We start from the raw sequence: 13,524 nt of genomic DNA on the forward strand, positions 1-13,524 counted from the left end.
GAAAATGAAACACACAAAGCCACTCAAAGTCATGAAGATGTTAGAAATCGATCATTTTAATCATTAGTTCTTTTCATGACCTGCTCAAAATAAGTCTATTATAATCTAACCACCTTTAAAATTGTCTAGATACCACAGGAACCCTTAGATTTTACACGGATAATACAAGTAGAAACAGTTTGGAAGTTAATTTAATAATAAATTGTATTAAAAAACATGTTACTTATAAAATAAAAGCAACAAATAATGATAGATGGTGGATTGAATTTAGATATTGTCCATAGACGTCGACACAGTGTGCAAACCCGCATCATTTGCCCTTTAAGATGTTCATTAAAACGGTTGGTGGTATCTAAATACCCTGAAAAACATACAAAAGCGTAAATTGTGGTGATTTCAATCAATTATCTCCGCATTTCAATTTGCCAATTTGTCTGACCAATCTCTTACGTATAAGCATTAGATTCAACTCAGGGGTTCTAATGGTAAGAAGACAACAAAAAGACTTTATGTTGACCTTTAATTTCCCAGGTTGTCATATCTCTACTCATATAATTTTTTTTTGTAATACCATTTAATAGTTAAATATCCTCAGAATATCAGTATAAAAACTTACAGCATGTAATAATGCATATAATTTCACAGTTACTTTATGTTTTGTTTTGTTTTTTGTCCAGACTACTGAATGACTGAGATCTCGCGAGATTAGAAGTAGAAATCTCACCAGGTGTGCACTGATTGATGACGCCCAAACGCTTTTAGAGCTGTGGCCTCGCAGTTAATAGCGATACTGAGCAATTAGCCTATTATTCTTTCGTGAAACTTTGCCCAAGCAGGTAAAGTTTTCACAGGAAGCTGTGGTTTACATGTTGACAACGTTTTTGGTGTTCGAAAAGTGCAGGGAAATGCCTGTGAACAATAACTACAAGGTGAGTCCTTTAAAGCAGAAATAAACGCCTCAGGGACGTTTTTGCTGTCTGAATATGTCTAAAATCTCTATTGAATCTTGAATCTGTTTTTTTTTTTTTTTTTTTTTTTTCCCGAATATTCAGAAAGTAGCACCGAATGCAGCGGCCCGGTTCACCAAGCTGCCCCTGGTTCGCTCAGCCTGCTCCACCCTGGCGCTCCTGTACAGAGATGTTAAGAGCAGAAACCAAAGTCTGAAATCTGTGTGTGAGGCTCTGGAGAGCAGAGTGACCTCCCTGACCTCCGCAGCTTGCTCCACTGCTTCACCTGTTATTGTTAAACTGGAGCCACAGAGTGAGTCCCATGCTGACTGCTAATATGATAAACCTCAGCGAACTGAAGCTTGGATACCTTCTTTAATGTATTTCTCAACAGCTGTCTGATTAGCTTAAGCCTACATCATCAAGTCATCTTACTACTATAATTTGGAAAATGCAGTTAATTTATAGATTTATTTTACACACAAACTGTTCTCCTTAATCAAGATCAGTGATCAGGTATTTACAGACTACCTTTAAAAATCAAGGTGAGTAAGAAGCCTTCCTATTGTATAACTCTTGTTTAGTCCCATTTAGAAAGAATGCAGGATTTTCCTTTTTTTAAAATCGGCAATGATTGAAAGCTCGTGAGAAAAGTAATCCCTAACATATTATTGATTTAGTTCTCAAACATCTTTTTTTATTTAAGCCTAGTTTTCAATGTATTCTGGTTTTAGGATTTTAAAAACCCAAAAATATTTAACTTCATCATTACTTGCTACTTTTGACAAAACAAAACTGTGCAGGTAGTGAACTTCAAAATACAGAAAGACTTATGAGTTGCTAAACCCACCAGTCATAATACTAAAAGTGCTATTCCCTGTTTTGCTTCAGCTGGAAATAATTACAACTCCAATGCTTTACTTTTTTTTTTTTTTTTTTTGTTCCGGAAATGCTTACTTCATCCAGGTTTATTAACTTACATTTGTTAGTCGGAATATGTCTCTGAAATCTATTATTAAAGCACTTTTTGTTTGTTTCAATAGTCTCCATTGCAAATGATTTTGCATGCAAAGGTCTAGACTGGCTGGAGTCTTCATTTCCTGTTCTTCTGTCCCCCCCAGATGAGGTTTATTCCATTATACAAAATAATGCCATTGTTCTTCTAATGAATAAAGTATGATTGACTGGTTTTGAATTGATTCCACAGATTGTTGCTGCTGCCAAAAACAAGGTAAATGAAATTCAGGATGTGGCATGCTCTGCAGCAAGTGGGACATGGATGATCGGCAGGCTGCACCAGACGGATGGAGCTAAGCAGTCGGTGGTGGAGAGAGCAGTTGGTGTGGCCTGTGTGGGACTGGATTCTGCTCTGACATTGTCAGAAGCTCTGGTGGACCAGGTGCTTCCGCCATCTGAAGAGGAGAAAGGTAAACATGGGGAACTTCCTTTTGAGGGGTTTTTATTTTAAAATGCCGACCTTTCTGCTTCTGTCCCCAGAAGAAGTAGCCCTCTTGGTGGAGGGTTTTGAGGCAGTGGTTCGCTCAGGAAGTTTCTCTGGGAGAGTGATGAAACTTACCGCTCAAGTGTGTAGAAGGATGTACCACATGGTCGGCTTAAAGATCCACTCTGTTCAGGTGGGCTGTGAGTACTGGACAGTTGCATAGTTTGAAGGACTATCAATGGGATGACCTGTTTTTAGCTGACTTGTATTTAAACTATATTTCCTTATTTATTGTGATATAAAATGGAAAAATCAATTGACATCTTTGTCTTGTTGGTCAGTAATAAATGCATGTCCCCTAAACGGCCTAACCTCCTGCTTACTCCACAGATCACAGGGAGTTCATCCAGACCGGCCACTCTGGTTCAGGAATTTCACACAGGCTGTCAGTCTATGCTGTGGAGCCTCCAAGCTCTACCTCAATTCTTGCAGCATCAGGCGGTTTCTGTTTTTCTCTTCATTAGACAGATGTACAATCTGAGCTGTCCGTCCTCCCAAATGGAAAAACAAACTAAGAGCCACATCAGAGCTGCTGAGGCTTCCTTGCTGTCCAAGGAGAAGGCTCACCCTCAGAGTACGACGGCTTTCAGAATGAGGCCCACCAGGACGTCCGTGTTTGAGAATGGTTGTTTGGTTAAGGGATGTGTACGTCGTTAAGTTGGATTATGTTGCCGTTTGATTTTTGGATATAAAATGAATTTACCTATGTGTGTGTATATAAATGCTTAAATGGTTCCTGCCATGTTTTTTTCTTTTTCCTCCCCCCCTAAAATACATTAAAGATGAACCAATTACTGGATTCACATTGAAACTATAAAGATACAAGATGACGCCAATGCAGAGACATGTACCAGGAAGTGAGCCCAACATAGTGGGATTACTTCATCTATCCAGTTTAACCAAACTACGACAATGGTTATTAGGAGCAGAGGTGCCACAAAGCTGGTTCTCAACTCACCAAATCAAACCAGCTCTAACTGATCAACCCGTGAAAACGCACCTATAAAGGGGTGGGTTTCTCCTTTGAACAAAAACATATCCTGCAGAAATGAAACCATGCAGGCTGCAAGGAAGAGATGCCAAATTATGGTGGCAAGGACTGCTGGCTTGCCACCATATAGAAATAACTTTTCATTTGGTTAGTTGTATTAATTCAATAATGCCTGGGCTACAATAAAGCTGATTGCCATGATTGCATATTGATACAAAAGGTGATCGGTGAGTGAAATCATCCTGATTTCTGAGCTGTGTCAGAACTAAGCAGGACAAATCTACTCGGCTTTTAAAATGGAACCACAAATGTACAGAAAGCTGTACCTTATTGTCTTTTCTACTTAAATGAAACTGGTAGAATTTTACCATTAATCCCCAATCAGTGCAGCTTCAGTGTATTATTTCCCTGTCTTTTATTGTTGCAGCACACAAATAATATTCAAACGTGCATTTTGTTGTATAGGAAAATAGCCTGATTTTCATAATGCGGTGAATATTAAAATTCATAAATCCAGGTAATGACTTGCCTGGGATGGCATAAATCCTTTTATACGGTGTACAGCCCCACTGTTTTAGAATCTGGTATATATCCCAGTAAGCCCTATGAAAACCAGTATCACTTACTGTAAATTGTCATAGTTAACCAAAGAATATTCACACACTTGTGCTCTGATTTCTATTGTATGCTTTTATGTAGCTTCACAATTATACAAGAACCAAGTGAATGAACGGTTAAAGTTTGGCAAGTCAAGGAGGGAAAATAAAACTGTCATTAACATTGTTTTAATTGCTTTATGGTTTTCAAGTTCCATTACTGTGATCCCCCCCAAATTTAAATTAGGTCCTCAAAAGGCCAAATCAGTTTCTTGAACAGCTGATTGGCTGACTGGAACATTATCTAGGATCCATATTAATCCTGAAAGCTAGCCTGACCTGGAGCAGGTTTACCATTTAACAGTATGTTACTCCATGTGACTAGCATGGCTGAGTACAAATTCAGCTTGGTGGTACCAGAAATTCAGGGTTAAGGCTCAATTAGTCTGGTTAACCCAGTAACCCTGCTTGCTTTTGCTACAGGCCTCTGGTTATGTCAGCTTCATCCACCAACTAGGACCAGTTCATGTCCTCTTTATAACATTTCAGGAGATTTTACCTTTAAGCTTTTGGTTGAAGTGTTCCAGGTTTCTTTCCTAGATTTAATTCCCTAAAATCACTACATTCAAGGACATTCTCTGTAGTTTTCACAAGCTAAAATCATAAAAAATTAAAGCATATATAGCTTTCAAAATGCAAATATCTTAAAAAAATGTAGATAATAAAAAAACTGTTCATTATGCACAAAGTTTATATGAATGGTGACCTTTCCTTACAGGTCAGTGTTGTAGCCCTTCCAGTGACCATGAAGTAGCCCTCAGCCTTAGAAAAAGTTGGTGACCAGTGGGTTACACCCGCACATGCTAATAAAATCTGAACTTTTACACCAGGGGTCCTCAAATGCAACGGTTTTTTCAAAATCACCTTAATGACCTGAAAGAATGAAGGGCTGCAATAGATGTCCTATTCTGTACATATACCATTAAATTGAGATGCAATGTCTACTTAAATCATATGAACCCTTTAAAATGCACTACCAAGACTTGGAGGGATCAGTCCTAATATCATGGTCACTGCCTGATAAACATCTTTTTTAAACTAGGAATTATTCTGGTAGTCGAACTGAACAAAGGAAAAAAGGTTCAGATAATGATTTAAAACTGGAAAACTATAGGAAACTAGCATGCAGCTTAAACTGGACCCTCACAGCTCAGTAAATGTATCAAACAGCTAAACCCCACACAAGAACTTTGTGCAGCAGCATCAATCTGCTTGTAGCCAATCACATGAGATCCTTAAAATACTTTTTCCTCATTCATGAATTTGGCATTTTAAAGTTGTCAAAGACATTAGACACAAAGAAGAAATCAGATTTTTTTTCAGCAAAACATTACTTTATTTCACTTGTGGATTTCACTTTTGGCTGGACTCTGACTTGGATGTGGATGCCCTCAGAGAAGAAAGGCGGCGCCTCTTGGCGATCTGTTCCTGACGCTTCTCCTTGGCCTCCTGTTTAAGAACAATTTAACATCGACGTAATTTAGTATTTGGTGGCACAAGAAACTTTTTGTCTAGCGTTTTATTCTACACCTAGTGTCTGACTGCAGCCAAAATAGGATCCTTTTCCATAAAATAAATCTAATTCATTCTTCTGGATGGAATGGAAATCTAAACTTACCTTCATCCTCTTGGCCAGCAGTTTGGCATACTCGGAGGCCTCTTCCTTGTTCTTCTGGGTGCGCTGTTTCTTGAGAGCAATGCGGCGGCGCTTGTGCTGCAAAACACGTGGTGTCACCAGTCTCTGGATCTTGGGGGCCTTAGTTCTGGGCTTCTTGCCTAAGAAAAGTAATGAGGAGAGAGACAGTTATTAACAGTCATTTAAAAACCGAGATATTTAAAAATAATGCATTTCTGTTTTTTTACTTTTGAAAAAATGATTTGAGGTTATGGCCAGTTTTCACTTCTCTTCTACCCTAATAATGCCATAACAACAACATGGAACCAAAGGATCTACCCCAAAAAGAATGGATTCTGCTATAAATTCTACTGGAAGGTGCATCTGGGTGGTTTCTCACTTAAATTTTCCCTTCAAAAGACTAATCCCATGTCTAAAAACCTTCATGCAGGCTTACACAAATCTCACCTTCTTTAGTCACGGGCCTTCTCACTACATACTGCCTGACATCATCCTCCTTAGCCAAGTTGAAAAGCTTGCGGATCTTGCTGGCTCTCTTGGGACCCAGTCGGCGAGGGACGGTGCTGTCGGTCAGCCCTGGAATGTCCTTCTCACCTTAAAGCCAAAACATCACGAGGTGAGAAAAATCACATAACTGAAGCCGTATTCATTAAGAGAGCAGATATTCATCACAGGAATATATCTGAAACAGGGAAACACATTCTACAAAAGAATCCGACTTTATTTGGTTTAAGACTAATGGAAGGAAAAAAAAAATACACTAAGCTTGGAGGTACATTTAGCTCTAAAAAGCAGTATAATTGAAGCAAATAATATTCACCATCTAAAGAGGAACACAAAAAAAATACAAGAATGACAGTACAGAGCCCTGATCTCGTGAAGGTGAGAAAATGAAAAGTTGTGAGAGAGCATCGCAGTTCAACCAGCCACTTTCACTGGGTCTGGTCGCATCTGGTAAGCAGCTCCACAGTTATTCTTGCAACACACTGTCCCCCCTTCATTGACTATTGGCGAGTCAAAAGGAACCCATTGTGTGCGTCACATAACAGCAGCAGGTCATTTAACAGAAGGAATAATGGACAGAATTCCCCAAAAGCTGCACACTACCTTTCTTTACGATGACCAAGTTCAGAACGCTGAGGTTGGCATCGACGATGCAGCCACGGACAGACTTGCGCTTGCGTTCGCCAGTCCTGCGGGGACGGTAACAGGAGTGGCCCTTACTGAGCAGAAGGCGCACACGGCCATGCGTCAATACTCCCTGCTTCATGGGGAAGCCCTGCTTGTCATTGCCACCGCTGATGCGCACCACATAGCCCTAATCAAAAAAAGCATATGTTTTAACAGTGTTGGAGAAAAGGCATGTTTAAGTAGAGAATATATGGAAGAGTTTTACAGATCATATTGGGGTAGGAAAGATTAATGCTTTCCTGTGAACAGGCTATGCCATGTTACATTCATAACGAGTTAAAAACATAGCTTAAAATTTATATAAATACAGTGTATACTTTTCTTGTTACAAAATAATTTAAGCTTCATAACAACCATTTAACTTCCTGTATTAATTCCTTAAAAAACAAAGTTGCATACAAATACATCAATAGTTTTACAATTTAACAATCTTTCACTGAAAACATGGACACTTATTTTCTCAAGCATCAAAAATTTAGACATTTAATACGTAACTTTAAATACACTGAAAAAACATTTTAGACAATAATAAAAACTTCAATTTCAAGGATGGTTACGGTCATGCAAAATCATTAGTGTTACCCAATCCTGATCCAACAGCACTACTACCTTAGAAGTCAGTCCCACACAACCCAAGTTGAAAAATAAACTTGACTATATCAATGAAATATATAAGGTATAATGTAAAAGTAGGTTTTCCCTTTGTTTTACATTTAAGATTTGGGCTAATTTAAATAGCACTTATCACATTAATCTATAAGTCAGCTTATCTGTAACAAACTAAAGTTAAATTGTTGAATGTAATGCTAAAAATAAACTAAGCATCACTTTAAACATACCTCAAACAAAAAGGTAATCTTTTAACACTAAAGATGTTCATTTCTATAGATAGTTGGGAGAGCACTGCTGTTTCAATCGGCCACAAATAAATGGGCTGATTGTATCTGGAAAGCAGCTCCACTGATCCTTTGGCAGCACTCTGTCCCCCCTTAAAGACCACAGATCAGTCTCAAGGGTTTCCTAGTGTGCCATGATTCAAACCAGTGTGATAAAGAGAAAGCGACTTACCTTCCACTCATCTCCCAGAGGGTCAGCAGCCACCTCTGTGGCCATACGCTTCTCGTAAAAGATGCGCAGCTTCCTCTCATCATCAACTTCGATCAGCTTCTGGCAGCCGGTAGCAGGGAATGAGATGTTTAGCTACAAAACAAATAAGAGTTAGGGTCTTCAGCAATCAGCGATTACAGGATCAGATTCAGATCGCTCACGTTACAACTTGCAGCTTAACATTATGACCGATATGTAAACATTTACCTCAACGATATATATATAGTGTTAAACACAGAGTCGATGCGGCAGTTAAAAGAGTTTCTAGTAAAGGTTAGGATTACACGAGAGGCCTGTTAGCTCAGATCAGAATTTGAAAGCTGAAAACTTTGGCAGCGGATACTGTCTACATTAAACATGCATGGTATTAGATAAGGCTATCAATAATGTTTAAATTCATCCAATTACAAAATATGACTTTAAAATAAGTGCAGAAGGCAGACTCACACTGCGCGGCCATGTTTCTAAAGCTCACTTTCCGACCGGCTAGTCAGCTAGCCCTTGTCACAATCAAAGCTCATCCTCGTCTACAAAGCCATGGTATCTACTTTTAACTACATTTGTTTATAGTTTAAGATAGTGCCATTGTTTGCACCATTATATTTTAACAACATACACTTTAGAAACTAAAGTAAAATCAACTCATGGTTTTACCTTCATTTTGCCAAACCAACCCAACGACGGTCCGCCAGGGGAAAGAGGCCGGATATCCGCTTCGTGATCTCACATAGGACACCATAGTCTCGCGATAGCTGCAGAAAGTCAGCGGTCTACAACCAAATACAATAAAACTTTATGAATTTAATGTATCATCTTACTCACTCAATGAAGTTAGGGTTAAAACTAGTTTATATATTAGACTATTGTATTATTAAAATTTACACAGATGGTTAAAAAAATTAAAAGGAAATAGGGACATTCATTCCAGAGTTTAAAATATGTATATGTAAAAGATTAACAGACCTTTTATCTATATACGCAGCAGAAATGGTAGCAATTATTTTTAGTTTACAGTGGGTGGAGGAGGTCAGACCAGACAGGGTGATGATTTGCACAGATTCTAAAGCTGCAATAGAAAGCATTAATTGAGGAGGAAATAACAGGAAAGACCTTGTATTAGAAATTCATCAGTTTGTTTAGGTTATTTAGGTATGGAATAGATGTTCAGTTCTGTTGGGTTCCAGCACACAAAGGGGTGAGAGGAAATGAAATAGCAGACAAGATAGCTAAAAAGGCTTTAGTTAAGCAGAATATACATCAGATTCCATTTGGGAAAGGGGAAGGTAAATCAATAATTAAAAAGAAAGAAACAGAATTATGCCAACAAATATGGGATGAAGATGAGAAAGGAAGAAGACTACAAAGGGTTAAAAAAATCTGTAATTGTTAAAAATTATGGAGAAAGAAACAGAAGGGAAGACATAATTTATACTAGATTAAGAAATAGACATACCTACTTAAATGAGTTTTTGTTTGTACAAGAGAGGAGAAATAATAATATATGTGAGGGTTGCGAATGAAAAGAAAATGTGGATCATGTTTTTGATGGATTGCATTAAATATGCCACTGAAAGGGAGAGGATGAGGAAAGTAATTATGGGAAAAGGGAGAGAATGGAGTATTAAAGGGATTTAATGGAGATGTGGAGGAAAATGTCGTCATTAATAAAGCAGTGTTTTTGTTTTTACATAACACAAAAATAAAAAATAGAATATAGTTGGTGGAACCATAGAGCTACAGCTACACACTCATGTACAGTAGTTGGCGGTATGCACCTATAAGCTGTTTGCAATCCGCCAATCTAACAAAGAAGAAGAAGAAGCATTATCTAGCCATTCCAGTGTGTTGGTTGGGAAATATTTCGGATTTTGAAAAGGCAGATTTGGGCATAAACTGGTAAATTCGGTTGGAAATGGAGGAATAAAATGAGGGAGACATGGATTTTAAAGGATGGACGCAAGTGGGGAGATGAAGAGGGAGAGGATTAGGGCCACTGAAAGAATAAGAAAAGTTAACTGGTTTTTAATATTATTTCAGTTTAATATAGGAAAAAAGGTCAGAATTCTGAAATTACAAGAGGTTATTATTGAAATAGAGAAATTGGCATTGCAGTGGGGATTTAAGTTTTCAGTGGAAAAAACAAAAGTAATGATATTTAATCAGAAAAAAAAAATAAACAAGGAGATGAAATTATATAACCAATAATTAAGCAAGTAAAGGATACAACATTTTTAGGACTATGGTTTGATGAGAAACTAAAATGGAATGTACATATTCAAAAAATTGTTGATAAATGTAAGAAAGTCTTAAATAATTTGAGATGCTTGGCTGATAGTGACTGGGGAGCAGATAGATAATCACTAAAACAGATTTATACAGGTATGATAAGATCTAACATAGACTTTGGTTGTATAGTTTACAGTTCAGCTGCTAAAACACATCTGGCTAAATTAGACATTATCCAACATCAGGCATTAAGATCATGTAGTGGAGCGTTTAAAACCACAGCAACAGCAGCAATGAAAGTAGAAATGGGAGAAATGCCGTTGGATTTAAGAAGAACAAAACAAGAAATAAATGATTGGTTAAATGTACAAGGTTATAACTGATCATCCAACTCGGGAAATTTTAAATCCATGTTGGGAAAAAGAAAATAAAGAAGTGAGGAATTTTGGATGGACAATTGAAAACAAAATAAAAGAATTTAAAATGACTAATTTAGAAATCACTCAGACAACACCAATATCAGTTATACGAGGGGCGTTCAAAAAGTAATGCCCCTGACACACATCCAGTTGTCTGATCTAGATTAAATTTTGCATGTGTAATAATTGACATTTCTATGGGATATGTTGCGAAAAAACAGCTCTGAACTAATTGTGGTTTCTGATTTACAGGTGTTTGAACTGAGTCAGGTGTGAAATGGAGCCAGTTGAGTGTCGCACAGTGATCCAGTTTTTGTATTTGAAAGGATGCACGCCAAAGGAGACTTTTGATGAAATGAAAGAAACTTATGGTGATGATACCCCACCATATGACCTTGTGAAACGCTGGCATAATGAATTCAAACATGGCCAAAAGTCTGTGGAAACAGCTTCCAGACCAGGTCGTCTCTCTTCTGCCATTTATGAGGCATCTGTCCGTCAAGTTGAGGCAGCCATTTTGGAAGATCAACGCATTACTGTTTGCCAAATAGCCCAAGGTCAAGATTAGTACAGGGTCTGTGGAAACTATCATTCATGACCATTTGCATGTGCATAAGGTGTCTGCCAGATGGACTCCCAGGTTGATGCAGCCTTGATTTCTGAAGTTACGACATGGTTGGAGGAACAACCTGGGGTCTTCTACAAAAACTGTGTCCAGAGCTGCATTAAACGATAGGAGAAATGCATAACTCTGGGTGGTTCCTATGTAGAGAAAGACTTATAACTGTGCCAAGTTTCATTAATCTCCTACTATGGGAAATGGGTCAGGGGCATTACTTATTGAACGCCCCTCGTACCACCATGGATTCTACACGAAGCAATAGTAGAATGCCACTAATGGTAAAGAAACAAGATAAATCGTACACGGTAGATATTAATTTAGTACAGTTACATTTAGACAGCTATTATCAATATATTCACATTTATACAGATGCATCAAAAATAACAAGGAAAATAGGAATAGCTTTTGTAATAACAGAATTCAATATAAAATTAGGAAAACCAATTTCAGATGGATTATCAGTATAAACAAGGGAAATGTTGGCAATATTATTAGCTTTACAATGGGTAGAAGACATAAAACCTTTAAAAACAGTAATTTGTTCATATTCAAGCTCTGCATTATTAAGTTTAAAATATAATCAGTCAGATAGCAGGATGGACATTTTATTAGAAATATTTAATACTTTATTCAGAATAAAAAATATGAGTTTGATTGTTGTATTTGTGTGGGTTCCAGCACATATTAGAGTAGAAGGAAACGAGAGGGCAGATAAAATGGCAAAGAGGGCAATTCAAAATCCTATTAGCTTTACAGTTAAGACTAGTAAATCGGAGGGAAAGAGTATTATTATAGAAAAACTGATGGAAAAATGGCAAAAAAAAAGGTGGGATGAAGAAAAAACAGGAAGATGGTTTTATAAAATCCAGAAGATGGTAGGAATAAGAAGAAATGGAAGACGAAATAGAAAGGAGGAGAGAGTGATAACAAGGTTAAGATTTGGGTAAACAGGGCTTAATTATACACTTTTCAAAATTCAAAATCATACTACTGGCAAGTGTGATTACTGTGGAAAATATGAAACAATAGAACATGTTATACTGGAATGTCATAAATATGAAAGCCAGAGAAGATATATGAGGAGAGAGTTTGAATTTATTCAGGAAAAGATTAATTTATTAGATATTTTGAGGAAGAATTTGGGAAGTAAACAGACAAATAATTATTCGATTTTTTAAAGAAAATGAAGTTATTTCATAGAATTTGATTATAGAGAGGGTGAATGTGTGTATGATATAGATGGGTAGAATCTATATGTTTATTAGTAGATAGTCCATCACGAACCACACTCCATATAAGTAGGTGGCGGTAATGCTACTAAACGTTTGTTGCCAACCTCCAATAGAATCAGATTCAGGTTTATTGCCATTGTTAGTGAAGGAGTTCACAAACTAGGAATTTTTTATGGTACAATCGTGCAACATGAACACATATATGTTGAATTTAGGTGTTTCATTGAACAATATTTGTCAAATGAACATTCAGTTTTCAAATGTATTTTTATCTTAACATCTGCAGAAAGGAATTACATGAGATATACGTGAATAACTGAAATGAGAAATGAGAAATGTAAACTGTTGATAATACCTGTTGAATTATTTACATAATTAATTTCACATTCTTAATAATTACAAATAACCTTTTAACTTATACTCATATTGCATCTGCTCTTCCTCTTTTGTAGAAAATACCAAAGAATGTATTATTTATTAATATTATGCAAACAAGATGACATGTTCCCAAAATAACATGCAAAATGCAGAGACAAAAATAAAAAAGAATGTAGAAAAGGAATATTTCTTTTCTCTTTTTTTGTCTATTTTCTATAAAATTGTCTTTATCAAGAGAAAAGTGGAGTCCAGTTTAAATACATTTTTGTTAGAACAAACTTGCTGAATAGTTACATTTTTTATTTATTTATCAGCTAATTGGTAGTATTATGTTTAACTTTTTATTGAAAAATAGAGTTTCAAGCGATAGCAATATTGGCCACCAGAGAGCGCTAGAGAGCAGATTAGCCCAAGGCATTGTAGCCTACAATAACAGTGTATTTCAGTTACAAGAGGGTAAGAGTATACCCAAAAATTCTACTACCTCATCATACTTCAACTCAAGTAGGTGTAAAAGGAGACTGTCCTAAAATGATGTTACAGATATTTATGTAAAAGTAAAGTTTATTGCACTGTTGTCTTACCGATTCTTGGTCCCAGGGCTATGGTTTTTCTGCA

The 13,524-nt window shown here is 36.9% G+C and overlaps 2 protein-coding genes across 3 annotated transcripts; one reads left to right on the forward strand and one right to left on the reverse strand.

The window, feature by feature from the left end:
- Positions 1-744: 744 nt before the first annotated feature.
- LOC107097699 (perilipin-2-like) lies at positions 745-3,182 on the forward strand. Of its 2 annotated transcripts, none has more exons than XM_015394951.1 (6): positions 745-929; positions 1,053-1,260; positions 1,991-2,073; positions 2,155-2,374; positions 2,445-2,581; positions 2,779-3,182. In XM_015394951.1, exons 1-6 carry the CDS (start codon positions 867-869, stop codon positions 3,103-3,105), a joined length of 1,038 nt encoding a protein of 345 aa, XP_015250437.1. In that variant the 5' UTR covers positions 745-866; the 3' UTR covers positions 3,106-3,182. The 2 variants fall into 2 exon arrangements, with proteins under 2 accessions (XP_015250437.1, XP_015250439.1); XM_015394953.1 differs by having other exon boundaries at positions 2,448-2,581.
- A 2,225-nt stretch (positions 3,183-5,407) lies between these two features.
- rps6 (ribosomal protein S6) lies at positions 5,408-8,784 on the reverse strand. Its single transcript, XM_015394925.1, has 6 exons — positions 8,684-8,784; positions 7,991-8,122; positions 6,839-7,049; positions 6,179-6,325; positions 5,714-5,871; positions 5,408-5,544 (listed from the first exon to the last, which is right to left on the reverse strand). The coding sequence occupies exons 1-6, from the start codon at positions 8,687-8,689 to the stop codon at positions 5,449-5,451; spliced, it is 750 nt and encodes a 249-aa protein (XP_015250411.1). The 5' UTR covers positions 8,690-8,784; the 3' UTR covers positions 5,408-5,448.
- Positions 8,785-13,524: the final 4,740 nt, after the last annotated feature.

This window comes from Cyprinodon variegatus, unplaced genomic scaffold, assembly GCF_000732505.1.
Source record: "Cyprinodon variegatus isolate N-32 unplaced genomic scaffold, C_variegatus-1.0 Scaffold715, whole genome shotgun sequence".
Classification (NCBI taxonomy): domain Eukaryota; kingdom Metazoa; phylum Chordata; class Actinopteri; order Cyprinodontiformes; family Cyprinodontidae; genus Cyprinodon; species Cyprinodon variegatus.

Bases quoted from the DNA above. Each gene is read 5' to 3' on its own strand.
- LOC107097699 (XM_015394951.1), top strand. From the start codon at position 867: ATGTTGACAACGTTTTTGGTGTTCGAAAAGTGCAGGGAAATGCCTGTG. The intron at 930-1,052 runs GTGAGTCCTTTA...CCGAATATTCAG, and splicing joins CTGTGAACAATAACTACAAG to AAAGTAGCACCGAATGCAGC. The intron at 2,582-2,778 runs GTGGGCTGTGAG...CTTACTCCACAG, and splicing joins TAAAGATCCACTCTGTTCAG to ATCACAGGGAGTTCATCCAG.
- rps6 (XM_015394925.1), bottom strand. The intron at 5,872-6,178 runs GTGAGATTTGTG...TACTTTTCTTAG, and splicing joins AAGGCCCGTGACTAAAGAAG to GCAAGAAGCCCAGAACTAAG. The intron at 5,545-5,713 runs GTAAGTTTAGAT...GTTCTTAAACAG, and splicing joins TGCTGGCCAAGAGGATGAAG to GAGGCCAAGGAGAAGCGTCA.